The sequence below is a fragment of the Psittacula echo genome (genome assembly GCF_963264785.1).
Source record: "Psittacula echo genome assembly, chromosome: 22".
NCBI lineage: Eukaryota > Metazoa > Chordata > Aves > Psittaciformes > Psittacidae > Psittacula > Psittacula echo.
The window spans coordinates 3,727,334-3,744,178 of NC_137758.1; the positions used below are offsets into that span (position 1 = coordinate 3,727,334).

Below are 16,845 nucleotides of genomic sequence, written 5' to 3' on the forward strand. Positions count from 1 at the left end.
ATGCTGGGTTTTTTAGCTCAGGAAAATGCCTTTTTTTTCTCAATAAGCTTGGTTTCTGAAGGAAAAATCGCTGAGCTGGGCACTGTGCAAGGCCACCGTGGGGCATCCGCACCTACAGCTTCACAGCCCATCCCGGCAGAATGCAGTAGTGCCAGAAACTCCACTGAGGCCCCTTTGCCTGCACACACCTTTGTCCTTGGCCAAGGTCCATCCTGCTGGGTACCCTGTGTATTTTCAATGCAAGTGCTACCTGAAGCAATCTCATGTTGGAGCACTCTAAGGGGAGAGCAGCCCTGCCTCACATTAAAACTGTGCTAATTAGGAGCTAATTACAGGCAGCTATGATTACCCTTGGCTAGCACTGCAGGCTGCAGCCCCCATCCCAAAGCTCTCCCAGAGGATGCTCAGGGACCCCCACAAGGACCTGCTTCCGACTGGTTTGACATGGAGGTGGCTCAGGAGCCCAGCCCTGCTCCTGCCCCAGCCAGCAGCTCCTCATCACCCTACGGGTGTTTAAACACTGAATGGGGCCCTGCAGCAGGTCCCTAGGAAGTGACACAGGGCAGGCAGTCACCTCCAGCAGCAGCAGCTCCAGTGTCCTGCCATGCAAGAGCACAGAGCCCACGCTCTGCCCTGGGGTGAGCCTGAAGCCAGGCAGGGTTTCCAAAGCCCGCTGGGGTCTCCTCACTTAGGAGAGCCAATTCGAAACACACCCATGGTTCCTATAGGAAGAACTGCTCTGTTAGGGCAGAGGTGGGAGGTGAGGACAGGACTTGGACCTCTGCTGTAGTGAGGGTCCGTTCAGTGACATGCGCAGAAACCTTTTGCAACACCTACCTGGAGGCTGTTCTTGGAGGCTGAATGAAGTCAAATCCCAAGGTGGGCACTGGGGAGTGATGGGGCTGTGCCCCAGGGAGGTGCCTTTGGGCAGGACTCACTGGCAGGGCTGGGATTGTGCTGTTTCCTCTCCGGTTCATGCTGATCTTTCCAGGAGAACTGGCACAGCGCCCCATAAACAAGGCACGGCATCAGCTGTCATGTCAGCAGGAGACAAAAACATGCAGGGTGAAAGGCTTTAAATGGAAGCAGGAAATGAAAAGATAAAGGGCTGATTTCATTTGAGGTGCCTTGTTGGTACAGATTTCCTCTCTGACACTAACGGATGCCATGGCTTTATCAGCCCCACCGCTGGAGAGTTTATTTATAGGGACTTAATACTTTGCAAGAAGCTGGGCAGGGGAAGTTTGGCTGTGGCCGAGTGTGAGCTCTGAGAGCAGGGCAGGGATGCAGCACCCAGCTACTGCCTTTCCTTTGAATGGACCTGGGGTTCTGGGAAAACTGCTGGTACCACAGAAATCATCAGCCCTGCTTGTACGGAACGGCAGGAGCTTGGCACGAAACTCCTCTCCTCGGCTGTCAGGACAGCTCATCAAAGGGACACGGGGGGAAGACTATCGCAGAAAACATCATGGCAGCTTGGCTGAAAGCAAACATCCCCCGGCACGTGTAATTACACCAAACTGAAGACTATTTCCTAACCTTGAATATATCTCAGCTGTAACTTAGCAACCTACGCTGAGTAAAAGCATCTGAACAGGAATGCAGGTTCAGAGGAGAGATTTAGCCTTGCGTTGCCTTTTGTTCCCATACCTTAGCAACAGCTCCACAGCAGGGAGGAGGTAACCAGCTCCCACTGACTTCCATAGGAGCCACGGAGCCAACCTCCTCCTGCACCGGTGGAGATCTCCCCCTTTGTCACCCAGACCTGCAGTAGGAGGTTAAGGAAGCGCTTCTCGAGCCAAACACGGGTGAGTCAACCCTGTCCACACGAGTTACACAATGGTGACTCACGGGCTGCTCGTGCTGCTTCAGGAGCAGGCTCTGGAGAACCTGGAGCTCGTGGTGGCACGTGTCGAGTCACTGACACGGGTGGGAGGGGAACTGAAAACACATGAGGAAACAGACCCTGTAGACAACCTGTACTTGCGTGTCTTCTGCTCACCAGGGATCTGAAACACAGTGCAAGACTTGGCTTCTTGCCTTTTTCCTTGACATAAAGATCCACGACCATCCAATATCCACCTGAGCTCCCCATCCTTTTACGGTGCTTTGTAACCACCCTGCTTAAAGCCTATGAACCCCTGGGACACAAGGAGGGAAGTGATGTGTCCATTGATGAGCAACAGCCTGGGAGCATGGGAAGGAAGGGCCCTTAGAGTCCACCCCACTCCAGCACCGTATCCAACATTACTTCCCAGTCCTCTTACAGCATCACCTGGCACTTCACATCATGTTCCAAAAGCCATGGCCTGAGGATGCCGCAATAATAGGATCGGCCACTTGGCCCAGCGTCAGGATGGTTGGGAGCAGCTGTTTACTTCAGACACCCAACGTGTGAGGTATCCGCCTTGCACAGAACAAGCACAAAACACATGGACCTTGGGACACCCTCACGCAGTTGCCACAGCCTATCGCGCCATCCCATCCCCTCCAAAACAGCTGCTTTCTTTGGGCTGCAGGAGCACTGATCAACCCGCTCAACCACTATTTAATCTCCCAACCCTCCCAGCTGTGAACCTCCACAAAACCCAGCTAAACAGCAAACTGCCTTCCATCCACACCTCTGCTTAATGCCAACTGCTCCCAAACCACAGATGGAATGTGCAGGCAAACACCTGAGGCTGCTGCCACCACCGTGATCGCCAGCGTCACAGGAGCCACGCTGTCGTATTAGGCTGTCATGCCAGCCCCGTGCCATCTTCAGTCTTATTCTTAGAAGCCCTGAGCTCCCTGGAGCAGGACTTATTTGCTCTGCCTGAGCAGAACACTTGGAACAATGTGTGACTCCTCCATCAAAATCAAGGTAACAAAGCATTCGTTATAAATTTATTGTACGTATTGATTTACAGAGCTAAACTGAACATACAAACAGCACCAAGCCAGTGACATTTATTCTACAAAACCAAGTTGAATACAAAAAGATGACTGCAATGCCTGACTCTTCACTTCTGGATTTGGACGCGTAAAAAAAAACTAAGCCAAACCCCACAAATGCAGTTTAAAAAGGCTGAAGAACGTAGGCACCGGTGTTTGCAAGGATTCCATGGTGGCAGTGAGGAACTCGTTACAGCACTTCAGAAGAATCAAGACTGCCTTCGCTTTAGTCCCTATTTTATTAACAGTGGAAGACGCTGGTCACTGTCTCAAAGACAAGTGGGAATCTCCTCTTCTATTCAAACACCTTCCCTTTGTGGCCGTAACAAAAATATGGGGTCAGAGTCAACTCCACGCAGATTATTTCCTATTTCATGGGGAAGACCTCCCCGTGCTTTGTTCCCAGAGAGATCCGCTCTCTCCACTCGCTTCGGTGGTACCCGAGGGGTCTCTGCAGTCCTGCTGCAGCAGCCTGTGGCTGTGCAGGTGGAAAACGCACCGAAGCAGACCTCATACCCAGAGGTGAGCAGGGACTGGCACCAGGAACCCACCTTGTGTGCAGCACCACCAACCCGCAACGCTAGAGCAGGGCTTTGGCAGCCGTTCTGAGCCAACCCAGAGCTGTGCACACATCCAGCGCCAGAGATGAACACCGGCATTCACACAGTGCCCATGTGCTGAAAGAGAACCACATCCATGGTGACATAGGTTCAAATCAGCGCTGGCTTCGCTGCAGGTTTTGCCACCTTATGCCAGAAATTAAATTGGTCCCTGCTGTCTTGGCGAGCTCTTTTACAGTGTTGGGAAGAGCAGATCAGCAGTATCTCTGCCTATAGCCTAACCTGCCACACACTGGTGCTATTTTCTTTGAAACACACACTTTTGCCGGACGTAAAGAGAAACTTAAGTAAAGAAAGTATTACGGAGTACAAAATACACGACGCCTGCAGCATGAACAGAGGATTGATCACTGCTCCTTGTACGCACTGTGAGGCTGCAGGAACACTGACTCAGCAATCCCACCTCCATGCTGCACGCCTGGTACGTCTCTGCTCTGACACACAGCACACACATTGCAGCTGCCCAGGATAAACATGTACGTTCAGCCCTAATAGCCTTTCTAAAGCTGCTCTTTAATAGCCCACGAAGCAGCCCCTTTGGCTGTAGCCACAAGAAAGCGCTTTTGGAAGCTTCCTATATCCTTTATTTTCCACCCAAATTCCCCCCACCCCTCCCAGAAATCATAAAGCACACAGACTGCAGACTTAAAAAGTGTAACAGGGTCACAAGCCCTCTTCCAGCCCACCCAACCCAGCCCAAACCCCCAAGGCACGTCAGACTGCCCTCCCTCTAGGACTACCTTCACCTGACTTTGCCCCCTTTTCCCCATTTTTAAAGGGTGAAGCCAACGCATTTTCCTCACTAAGTGCTTCCCTCACTCGTTTGTACTGGTAAAAACAAATCCTAACAAAATGCAGCTGAACTCCCACCCTAGTGTTTCCATGGGAAATGTTAACCTTCTTTAAACACATTCCCTGATGGACGTTGCCACCAGTTGGCCTTTGCAGAACTGAGGTCAAATTTGGAAGGCTTTGTCAGAGAGATCCCAAGTCCCTCGACATCAGATAGGCCTTTTTAATATTGTTTTCAAGTTGATCTAGGTTTGCGTGCTCATGGAAGCCAGACTTCTGCTGGAAGGCTAACTTTGGTGCAATTCTAGCTTCTCACCTCAAGCCCATCTTCTTTCCAAGCCAACATTATTGCCCTGAATTTGTGTGTGTGAAGATTTTCAGAAAGAAGAGCAAACAGCTACGTGCAATCCCCCACCCCAGGAGATCAGGACCATGACCTGCTCTTTCCCACCACCAGAGAGGGGACTGTCCCCTTGCCGAGGTCCGTTATCAACAGTTGCTCAATTTCTGCTCCTCTTCAGTGCTCTGAATCCGAGACGTACGAAGGCTGAGTCCATCTCCACACGAGCATATCTTCTCCTGCTACCCTGTGTGACTCTGTCTGAATCCGTGACTCATTGGAAGCCAGGAAGTCCACAGCTCTCTCCCACACCCGCTTCATTTTTTTTCTGCAAGAAACAGCAAGAAAAGGAAAACAGATGAGAATCATATCCCCATTGTGCTTTCCTGCTTACAGCAACTGTGCCTGCTCATCAAGCTACCGCGAGCTGCCTCCTCTTCCCTGTGCAGACAGTAAAGGAGATTAAACCAGAACTCTGGTGTAGAGGCAATTTCAGGCCAGGACATGAAAACACAGGTCCTGACTGGAAGGAGGAGATGAGACCCTATCTCAGTACCAGCACTTGATGACTGCTCTGAATTTCAAGCTCAATTTGCGTTGTGAAGGGACTCTATTAGCAAACTGCCCTCACCCATTCTATGTGCAGAGATAGCTCGGCCCAGGGAGGACAAACTGAACTTCACCCCAGTTTTGAATCAATGTCTAGTAATTCTGGGTGTCACACACACAGACCAGTTCAAACTAGCTGGAATTACCACTAGGAGCAAAAGGAGTTTTGTGATTGATGGAGACTGAGGATGTTTAAGACTTCGCAGCACACACAGTGTGCTGTGCCGTCAGAACAAAGTAGCTCCATTTAACTAAAATACAACACTCCTGAAGAAACGGAGCAAGTGGCACATAAACCACCGAGAACCAGGCTGCACCCTCTGGCCCCTGGAGCAGCTATCTCGACCACAGCTCCTTTCTGACAAAGCACCAAAACCAGCCATCTCACTGTATTGCCCCTTCAAGCTGCCCAGCTTGAACTGGTAACTTTCTAGGCAGCAACACACACAACCACTTGAGAAGATCCTCCCAGTCCCCTATTCAATTCACGGGAAGGTTTGTTCTGAAAAGCACAGCACCCGTTGGGAGAATAAGGTATGGTTGAGAAAGAGGATAGCATCTTACATACATGAGATGAAAGGGAGAAAATCAGATGCTCCATGCCCAAGCGGAACAAAATCCAATTACTGTTTGATAGCACATTGACAGTACACCTGTGTGACTGCACAAAATATCAGCCCCAGGACTGTCACATTAATCTGCAGCAGGTTAAGACATAGCCTGCATTATGTCAAAATCCCTTATAAACTGACAGACAGATTCCTTGCAGCCCAGCTTCCTGTCAATTGTCTGCGCATGGTCTGTTGCCCTGTAACTGCATTTTTCAGCTGAGCTGAATAACATCATGCTGACAGTCCCCCTTAATGAACAGAATTCAGCTCACCTGCTCTGAGGAGGGATGAGACTGTCCCGAACATGGAAAATTCCAACATAGGGGTAACGCTCCAAATTCCGTTCCCATTCCTTATAGTGGTCCTGGACAACAGCTGGAGGGCAAGAGGACAGAACAGTGAGAGACCTCAACATTGCACAGAGGAAAAAGGGGCTATTTGCATTTACAGAGCTACTGGATTCTACCTATGATCTTCTTCACCATTTCATACATGGCTTGTTCCTCTTCCTCCATCTTCCGCCAGCGATACCTAAGGAAGAGCAGGATCCCCCAAAGGGTTATCAGACCTAGAATAAAAAGAAATGGAATTCAGTTACTGACAGACATGTACTTGCTGGATGCCAGCAGGTTTATTTCTGACACTGCCTCTCCCCAGAGGCAGTTTTCACTCCCTGCTACCCCAGCCTGCTTGGAACTGAACCCAAGCAGTTCATTTTGTTCACCAGCACAGCTGCACCCTGCAAAACCCTTGGTGCTGACACCACCTGCAGCAGAACAGCATGTGTGGATGTGGAAGAGGTGGTCAGAAGGCCTCATCACAGAGGTCTTTTCACCCCCATCAGAAATTTCAGCACAACCACAGGGCTTCAATTCTCTTTAAGTCCCAGAGCTATCTCTTTTTCAAGAGGCCTCCCCCACAATAACCACTTAGGAAGACTGTCAAGCTTCACTGCTCCGAAGATAGCTGCTTCATAAGGAAATAAAGCCTGAGGCTCCAGTGCCAGCCTGAAATTCAGGAGATCTATATTGAAGGTTTAGCATTGACAAATGCCCCCGTTACAACATGAGCTAACTTTAGTACCTCAGTCTCTGCAATAAACATAACTATCCCCTTTCACCCCACCTTGTCTAGCTAGATTCTAAACTCTCCTAGTCAACACTCATCTCTCATTATCACTGTACTCAGTAAGACCTCTGTCACAGCTGGGGCATGATGGACTATTCCAATAAAACCTCTTACACTGAAATGCTACAAGTCACTATTAAAGAGGCCAGAAGACTTTGCAGCTTAGTGCAAGTAAAGAAAGAAAACTCATCTTTTAGGCAGGTTAGCAGAGTTATCTTGCAGACCACAGTAGTGGGCACTCGAGGAATACCCAGAGAGCTAATCAGCTTTCTGATTTAAAGTAAGCATTAAGCACTCACAGCACAAGAGCAGGTCTCCAGGTCTCTCTGTGCTGCCAGAACAAAGGTTAATTAGAAATTAACTCATCAGCAGATTCGCTTCACCTCTGTTAGTAATTTCATATAGCTGGGAGAATGTGTGCATGCAGGTTCATCTCTACAGCCAGCAAGGGGAGAAGCTGATTACCAACATCAATGACTTACACCAGAAGAACAGGAAGAGGTTCATGATAGCAGTGACCACTGCCCGACGGAAACGGCAGCCAAGGCCCATCTGAGGATGGGCTGATTCAAGACAGAAAACTTCCTCCACTTTGGTAACTTGTTCTGAAAGGTCTTTGCCTTTCAACCTGATGAGAAGAGGCAGAAAATCTTCACTGAAGAGAACAAGCACTCCAACTGCAGTCTTTAATCAAGACAGGGAGAACAAACAGACTGCACATGCAGTAATTCGTTCTGTACACCACACAGAAAATACACCAACATCCTTGCAGCTCCTCTTTCCAGAACATTTTGGGACTGGCTGCATAGCAAGGCATGGATATGGCTTTCGAAAAGGCAGCAGGGCTGGAACTCCCACTGGTAAACTGAAGTCTCCCTCTGCAGACTCTCTGACAGCACCTCTCAGCGTGCACAAGATTAAACTTTAAATTGGATTCCCACCTCCCAGCACAGAGAAATGGAAATGTTTACTGAGTCACTCAGCAGCAATTGCAGAGAATGCGGTTGAGGGAGGCTGTCAGTGTCCAGGGAGGTTACACTGTTTTCCTCAGTGCAGATGTGCATAAACAGTTTAGCTAAAAAGGTGACAACGCATCAAGTGTATCTGCAGTGAGAACAGACACACCTTTGGATAGAATTCCTGGCAAAATCCGTAACATCCTCCTGCAAAATCCCTTCCACACACCTGCCGTGCTGCCCGAGATGCTTTAACTCGCTTCTTTATACACAAATCTACACTGATGCTGTTTCCTTCTTAGATACTCTAAGCCAACAGGCAGCAAGAAATCCAAGTGAGAGCCATCAGAGGAACTGGACTAAAGGGGATTTTAGTTTTGAAGCTACTAATTCATTTTGTGTTTGCCATGAATAACCTATTAGACAAAGGTGTTTTCACAATTTACTACTGCACAGCTCACAAACTGCTGCCTCTGGTTACTGGAGTCTACAGTAGCTGGAGACGCGCAGTTGTTTCCCACCCCCTTGTTTTATTTACAATCCAAATTCCATGAAAATACTTTAAATATGCAGCAGAAGAACCCAGTGAGAGCTCATTTTCAGTTCTGCCTCTCAGACTAGCACCTAGACAAATAATCTCACATAGCATTTGCTACAAGTGCCACCAGCAGGTTTTGAAGCGTGCTGAACTCCCTCTGACGCTGCGCAGACGGCCTGGAAGTGAATCCATGTGGAGAGCTAATTATGAAAACCAGAAAATGGGAGGATTTTGTACCACACAGCCCCTGATATGAGCACTGCTCCTCTGTAAAAATAGGAACTTGAAAACTCTGGCTCCCAGCCCACCTGCAAATCCAAGCCTGTCACTAAGGAAACTACGTCCTGTCCTGGGAATCTGCCACACACCAATAATCAAAGCAGTAGACACTGTCTGATCCTTAGATCACTGCAGCTTTTCAGCTAACATCAAGCAGTGGGAATTCATACAAGCTATACCCACCAACTCCAGCATTACTACTGTTACAATTCATTTAATCAGAGATACGCTTAGCAATGTTAAAATGCAAACAAATGTTAGGTTTCAGAGTTAACACAGACTGGAGGCAGCCCACACTTCCAGGAGGAAGATAATGATGTCTGCAGACTCTGGATAACAGCCTTTCATTAGGGAATGGCCCAAATGTTGTATTTCTCTACTTGAAAAAAATTGTATTTCTCTGATTTCTCACGTACTGAAGAGACTGCTAGGTAAGAAACTCAAGGGAAAAAAACCCCACTGACGACTGACCAACACCCAACACAATCTGTCAGAGCAGTCATTTCAACATGTACTGTGTGTTCTGCCAGAAAGACAACTGACACTAAAAATACCATTCAACAATCCATTTTCCTCTCCTTCTCACTGGAACTTGCTCCAAAGCACTTCAAAGTGTGGGTGATGTTACCTACTGATGAGAGTGCTTTGCTGTCTAATAAACCCTTTGGTCAAAGGATGCAGTTTCAGACAATACTGAAGCTCTGTCTCCAGTAACTGTGCTAAAGAAAAGTTTTCTTGAGAAAAGTGGCTCTATGGGCAAACTGAAGCAGCATGTTGTTGTCCCAGGACCATGGGCACGACACCAGGACCACCACATCTAAACCCTGCAGGAAGCACAACACAACCTTTGACAGCCCCAACCTCAGAGGTACAGCTCATATGGAAGACAGCATGTCCATGAATGCAATGTCCTGCAGCGCAAGCCTGGGCAACAGGCTCCCCAGGAGTGAGCTCAGTTGCCAGTTTTTGCTGCAGGGCTGTACTTTTCACTTGGAAGCTTGCCCAGCAATCAGTGACAAAGCCAGTCCCAGGCTGTCTTCTGAAATCTAACGAGGTATGGGAGCTTTTACAGCACACCACAGAGGATGTCAAATTATCTCTCAGCCAATACCAAGAAACGTAATTTAGTGGGTTTCTACTTACCATATTCCTAAATCCTTGTTACTGTTTAGTATCCAGTGCAGGGCAGCTTCAAACTTCTGTGGGGAACTACCAGTTATGTTCTGTAGAGAAGAATCCATAAAAAGATTAGTTCTCCATTCATTTAAAATACCAAATGACATTACGTCATTACAGTAGTTTCATTCTATAGGGTCTGTCCCTGGGTTAATTCTTATCATCATTCTGCAAACTGAAGGAAGGAGAACTAAATCTGAAGGTCTGCCTGGACTAAAGTCTTCTGACTACAGTAGGTGATGCATGAAGCACTCTGTGAAATAACACTATCCCAGACCGTTAAGACTAACCACTAAATACAACATAATCTTACTGACAGTTTACCATGAAAGAAATGGAATGCTAGATCAAAGCAGTCTGTCTTCTGACACTTTGGGGTATAGAAAAATCCTTCTTCTGCCCAGCCCTCAATCCAGGGAAAATTCTGGTTTCAGAAGACTGATGACTACGGTGAAACAACAAACCATTAAGTTAGATTTACAGGGGCTGAATCAGAGATGTAGGAGATTATTCAAAAGAACTGCTGAGAACAGGCCTGGCCAAAGGGGAAGCTAGAGATAGAGGAAAGAATCAGAACAGGATGAGGAAGTAAAACAGATGGTGAATCACTTTAGTATCTATTATTTATTGCCTTATAAGAGACAAAGCACTATGTTATAACAATAGGTGTTCACAGCCTACTCACCACCACATGATCCTTTGCTTCACTAACCCAAATGCATTTGCTTTTTAGATTCTCAGGGTTTCCACATTCAAAATTACCTGGTAAGAAAGTCAAAAGAGAAATAATGTTATGAAAAAAAAGCCTTTCAACACTTCGGAAACACACTGAAGTGCCCGGGAATGCCATCCTTTAAAGTTGACTATAGCTCCAGGCAAAATGATTACAAGATAAGATTTATACCATTGGCAGGTAAGATTATGACTCTTAATAAAATGCTCAGCCACTGCATATAGGTTGGATAAGGGTAATCAAACCCCATGCTTCAGTGTGTGAGCTCCTCCACACAGAATGAGGGGAAAAATACTGGTGGAGTACATAACCACCTCTCTGACCTAATGCCCTGCAGAAGGGCTCCTTCCATCAGGTATCAAAGACTGCAGTGTTGGAGTCAACGATCAGCATTCAAAATGCTTCTAAGTAGCCTAAATCACAGCTCTACTTTCTGCCCAGCCAGAAGAATGCTGGTGAGAAACATCTAAATCTTGCTTCACAAAGCCGACCAAATATACTGAGAAACTGTGTAAAACTGATGGAAATTCTGCAGTCTGAGCTGATCTGAAGAGATTTAGAAATTCTGTGAAGCTTAAGTATCTAAAGCCTTCAGCCTTGTTGAAGTCTGAAATCTAGTAAATGGAACCCAAGGACTCTTACTGATTAACACTCTCTATATATCTTGCTAAACAAGTTTCTACTCACACAGTGCATATCTAGCAGCCTCCTCCATCACAAAATACTAGTTATAGGCCAGACTTGCTCAAACATAGTAGAGACTGGAGGAACTGGTGTGCTCCGTCAGCTCCTCAGCCAAGAGAGCCTGTTTTACTCTGCACTGAGAATAAAAGATGCACTCACATCCTCAGCTGCTGTGTTTCAGCAGAGCTGAATCCCTTAAGTTGCTTTAACTTAATTGTAAGAACACATCAACTTATACTTACTGGCTCTGAGCGCCCTGAAGACAATTTCATGATGCTGGTAGAGGAAAACCATAAACCGGAATATTTCTACCTCACATTCTAAACATATCAAGTGCAAATAAGGACCACTCCACAAGAGCACAGTAATATGAGGGCATTAGCTAAGCACGATTCAGAATACACACATCTTTCTCTATTTTTCTATTACCTGACTTTCTCAGAGCTCTCCAGGTGGAACTGACAGTTCCAGAAACCCCACTCTTCAAACTGACGTGTAAAATGTCCAGGCAGCTGGGAGAGGCAGTTTGCTGTATGCTCGCAAGTGTTCTAGAATGCCAATTGGAACTTACCAGCTTGAACGGATAAGTAGTTGTACAACTCATGCAGCACGCTCATTACTACATCCTTCTGTTTAGCTTGACAGAACTGAAAGTCAGAAACAGGTAACAAACATGAACAGGCTGGCAGCAACAGGACAATGGTCAGACAAGCTAAAAATACCAGAACAACACACCAGCAGTGTGTTTGGCTCAGTCATGCACCACTAGTTCAAACTAAACACACCTGCAGCAAAGATTCACAGTTCACGAGTCAAATCAAGCGAGCGCATCCCCAGCCCAGGCTGTATCACCAGACATCTGCCTGATCACTCATGGATTCTTTGCCTCCAAAACATCCCATAACCGTAACTCTGAATCCAATGCAAAATTTTCTCTCTCCTAATAATACATTAGGATAAAAAAAACCAGGGCTGTACAAACCCTTTATGATGGAGTTCCGGGAATTAGTTGGATTAAATCTTGTACTGCTAAGGCTGAACACAGCTTTATTGCAAACCAATACCGCTTCCGTTACAATATTAAAGAAATTGATTCACGCAATTGGGAATTTAAATTTTTATCTTTCAGAGTCTCAGACACAGCCTTAATTTAATCTGCCCCATTAATTCCACCTCATCGAGCCACAATTTTTCTGTAAACCGACAGAACTAATCATTTTGCTGTGATAGTGGTATCAGTGGAAGTTACCTACAGGAATTACTCTTGTGTGAGAATCCCCAAGCCACAATACTTGAAGATAAATAAATAGATGCTTACATCATCTGTTCTTTTGTCACAATCCACAGGCAAGAGATTAACTACGAGAGAGAAGGGGAGGGTGAGTTAGTTGGCTGCAAAACAAGAGCTTTGATCAAGAAAGTAATTATCTTTTTAAAAGAAGGCTCTACTTTAAAGCCTGATTCTGCTGTTCTTACTCTCACCCTACAGTACCTTGCTATGCAAATAGCACATTCAAAGCACAGCTTTGGTAGGCAGCGAAACAAATAAAACGGGTGCAAGTAGTGAATTCTGTGCAGCTGGAAATTAAAAACTGGGCTCTGAATGTTTTAACAGCTCCTGTTCAAGACATTTCATGTTCCTTTACTATCCCACACCTTCACGCTGATCTTTTACCATCTCGTAATGCCACTCGCTGCATGCCACGGTCACCTGAAATATCACGGTGATAACAGGGATTTAAATCAAGCCTCCTCAAGGCAAAAGCAGCGGTTTTATTTTAGCTGGAGCTGTTAGCTCTGCACTTATGGCCTCTGGTTAACAGCTCTCTCCTGCTCCAACAACTTGGCCACTGGTCCACCATGCAGCACCTTCTAGCAATCTAAACCACTTGAGAACTTCAGAATTTGCTGCTGTGCTGCAAGATTCCTTGCTTCAAAATATCACTGGTTTCAAAATATCCAACAAAGGTGGAAAGGCTGCATCAGAAATACAGTGACCTTGGACAGTTTTATTCTGACTTGGAGAAAGCAGGACAGAGCTTTCCCAAACCATGCAAAGCACACAAACACCTACAGCGGGCTGAGTTTAAGGACTTGCACCTTCCTAACTGCACCCCAAGCTCCTTCTTTCAGTTCAAAGCCATGGAATGACACCACTTCCATTCCAATACTGTTCTAGCTGGGGAACTCTGCTTTAAAAACAGGGAGACAGGGAAGGCCCTGTTCATTTCAAAGCTCTGCCACCCCTGAAGTGCTGAAGAACCAATTCGACCGCTGTAGTGCCAGGACAAAGGCCACGAAGGGCTGTGCTGTGCAGAGGGCAACATTAAAAACACACAACGGGCAATTACACAGACATTATGTTACACAATAGACAACCATAAAACGCATCCTTGGCCAGGCAGAAATGTCACTCTTCATAAAACCCATGGTTTTGAAGGACCGAAGGCCAAATTCATTTGGAAAAAGCACACACTTGACTTACTTTCCATAACTAACAATGTTTCCCGTGGGCAAAGGGAGATGTAAATGGGGACAAGAGCAGAGCTGTCAGGTTACGGCAATGAGAATGATAAACGTGATGGAAGTCATAAAAGCAAGCAGAAAAGAAAGGTGAAGAATGAAGTTCAAACCCAGGATGCAACCAGTGCACGTACAGTTCTCCTCTCTCTTGTCAAGCCAGCCTGACCCCATCATCTTCACCACAAGGATGCCCACAAAAATGAGCAGCAGCACGACGCTGGCGAAGCAAAGGAACTGGGAGAGGTAGTACTCGAGGCCTTTGCCCTTTCCTTCCATCTGCTGCCTCGGGGCTGACCGCAACAAGCGAGTCCGTGGGGTTACTCCTTGTCCTGCTCCCGACCTGTCCCACCAGCTCCCCGAGGCCAGCCCTGCATCGGTGGTAGCCCTCCATGGGAACCGCCGCATCAACCCCCCTCCCCAGCTGCCTGCCTCCTTCTCCGCTCCAGAAGCCAAGTCCTCTTTCCCTCTCCCAACCCGGTGACTCAAGCCTCCTGACGAGGCGCCCCAATGGCTGCTGGGTGTCACCTCGCTTTCCCTTCTCCACCAGCTATTAGAGAGCCCCTTCCTCTCCCCTGCCGTCTCCCACTGAGCTCGGGAGCTCTGCCCCCCAATTCCTCCTCCCAACGTGCTCCAATGGCTCCTGGATTTCAGGCCCTCATCGCTGGAAAGGGGCTTGGAGCTGAGCCCCCCACTCCTGCCTGTGAAGGTGCCCCAGGAGGACGTGGAGCTCAGCCCCCCAACCCCATCCAGGGATGACCCTGACCCAGCCCTGATGCCGAGCCCCCCACTTCTCTCTGCAGATGGACTCCACTGCGATGTGGAATCCAGCTCCCAAAACCTGTCCAGGGATGGCCTCAACCCACTGCTGAGCCCCCCACTTCTCTCTGTGGATGTGCCCCACTGTGCTGAGGAGCCTGAGCCCCGAAACCCATCCAGGGATGGCTCTGACCCAGCACTGAGCTCCTCACTCCTCTCTGTAAGCGTACTCCAACGGGACGTGGAGCCTGAGCTCCGAAACCCATCCAGGGACGTGCCCAGCCCGGTGCTGAGCCCCCTGCTTCTCTCTGCAGCCATGTCCCACTGGGACGTGGGGCTCAGGCCCCCGCTTCTCTTTATGGACGTGTCCCACTGTGAGGAGGAGCTCAGCCCCCCGAGCCCGCCCAGGGACAGCCCCAGCCCGGCCCCGGCAGCCCCGCTTCTCTCCACAGACACCCCCCACTGCGCCGAGGGGCTCAGCCCCCCCAAGCTATCCCGGGACGGGCCGCCCTCAGCCCTGGAGCCGAGTCCTCCACCCCGGCCCGGCGGAGACCCCCGGGGGTCCCCCCAGGACAGCCCTCCGCCCTCCCCAGACGTCCCCCAGCGGGACGCGGACAGCCGCCCCCCTTCCTCCTCCTCCTCCTCCTCTTCCTCCTCCTCCTCCTCACTGTCGCGGGCGGCCGCGGCGGAGCTGAGGTTGAAGCCGGAGCGCTGCCGCGAGGGCGAGGCCTGCTGCGGCCTGGCGGGGCTGCGGGCCGGGCTCTGCGGAGCGCCGCGGCCCCTGCGCCGGGCCGCCGCCACCTCAGCCCGCAGACAGCCCAGCTTCTTCAAGTAGACCTTGCGGGTGGTGGCGGTGATGGGCCCCGGCCGGTAACCGAGCGCCACCAGCTCCTTCCGGAGCTCCGCGTCTGTCAGCTCCGCCATGGCCGCGGCGCTGACACCAGGCCGCACCGGAAGCGCTCTGCGAGCAGGGAAGCGCGGCCGCCATCTTGGGAGGGGCCCGACGCACCCGCTCGGGCGGCCATTTGGGGAAGGGCAAACGCGGGGCTCCCGCGGCAGCCATGTTGGAGGGGAGCGGGGACTGGGCGCCATATTGAGAAGGTCGAGGGAAAGCGCCGCCATCTTGTGAAGGCAGGGTCGCTGGTTCGGCCATGTTGGGGAGGTCACGGTGCCCTCTCAGCGCGGGGCTGGTGTCCGGCGGGAGCTGTTCGCCTTATAGGCAGGGGAAAGATGGCGAAAGTGAAGGGCAAAAGTGGTCTCAGCACCTGTGCCTGGCCACTGTCACTGCCTCATCACCCTGGGGACCCTGCTGAGGAGCAAGCAGGGGCGTTGTGCACCTCTAACCTCACTTCGAGCTACAGCGGCGTATTGACACCATTAGGGACACTCCTGAGGGGAAAGCAGTGCCTTTCCCAGCCCCGTCACCTACACACACGTTTTCCTCGTCCCTCTCATTGTTGCCAAGTTACAGTCATCTCACTGGCACTCATCACGCGGGCTGGAGCTTTGCCACCGCTCCAGGTAGGATCAGGAGCTGGGTCCTTGGGCTGTTTGCGGGGGAAGGAGGTTCCTTGCATCCTTTGCAGCCTAAAACCAAGCAGCGACTTGAGAATGTATTTTGGTGAGGCAGCGATGTACAGCGATCGCGTTTTCCTGCTGCCGCCTGTGAAAGCAGGCAATGAAAGTGGCTGAAACACCGTGAAATTCCCTAATATCGGGATTTAATTAGACAGAATGAGAAAGCAGTGATGGATGCGTGCGGGCTGCCTGTGCATCGCTGTATGAGTGACGTGTGGTACCGGCGTGGTGGAAAGTACAAAGTCCCCCCCTGCTTACTACCACCATGAAGCGATGAAGTGTGCCATCATGGCATCCTTAGGGACACCCCTCCTTTCACGCTCCCTTTGCTGCTGTGTCCTTCTTGTCGAGGCACCAGGCAAATCTCGCCTCGCTCTTCCCCATTCATGCAAGCAAGCAGCAACGAGAGGCTGAGATCTGTTAATCTGGTTAGCAACCACAAATACGCGCGCAGAGGAGGCCAGGGAGCCCATTAAAAGAGCAATCCTCAGTTCCGATGGGAAGTGTGAACGTGCTAAGCCAAGCCTCCCCTGCTCACTAGCTGGGAAGCAGACTGACAGCTAATAATTTGGAGCAGTGTCTAATGTA

At 49.3% G+C, this 16,845-nt stretch overlaps 1 protein-coding gene across 9 annotated transcripts; it reads right to left on the bottom strand.

The window, feature by feature from the left end:
• Positions 1 to 897: 897 nt before the first annotated feature.
• LEMD2 (LEM domain nuclear envelope protein 2) lies at positions 898 to 15,619 on the bottom strand. Of its 9 annotated transcripts, none has more exons than XR_013958360.1 (11): positions 14,058 to 15,619; positions 12,719 to 12,759; positions 11,972 to 12,047; positions 10,669 to 10,745; positions 9,951 to 10,030; positions 7,517 to 7,662; positions 6,373 to 6,474; positions 6,179 to 6,281; positions 4,663 to 5,014; positions 3,486 to 3,611; positions 898 to 1,032 (listed from the first exon to the last, which is right to left on the bottom strand). XR_013958360.1 is itself a non-coding variant. In XM_080633144.1 (9 exons), exons 1-9 carry the CDS (start codon positions 15,601 to 15,603, stop codon positions 4,864 to 4,866), a joined length of 2,322 nt encoding a protein of 773 aa, XP_080489270.1. In that variant the 5' UTR covers positions 15,604 to 15,619; the 3' UTR covers positions 4,263 to 4,863. The 9 variants fall into 9 exon arrangements, 6 of the variants coding, with proteins under 6 accessions (XP_080489270.1, XP_080489271.1, XP_080489275.1 ...); XR_013958361.1 differs by lacking the exon at positions 898 to 1,032 and adding an exon at positions 1,932 to 2,009; XR_013958362.1 differs by lacking the exon at positions 898 to 1,032 and having other exon boundaries at positions 2,756 to 3,611.
• Between the last annotated feature and the right edge of the window lie 1,226 nt (positions 15,620 to 16,845).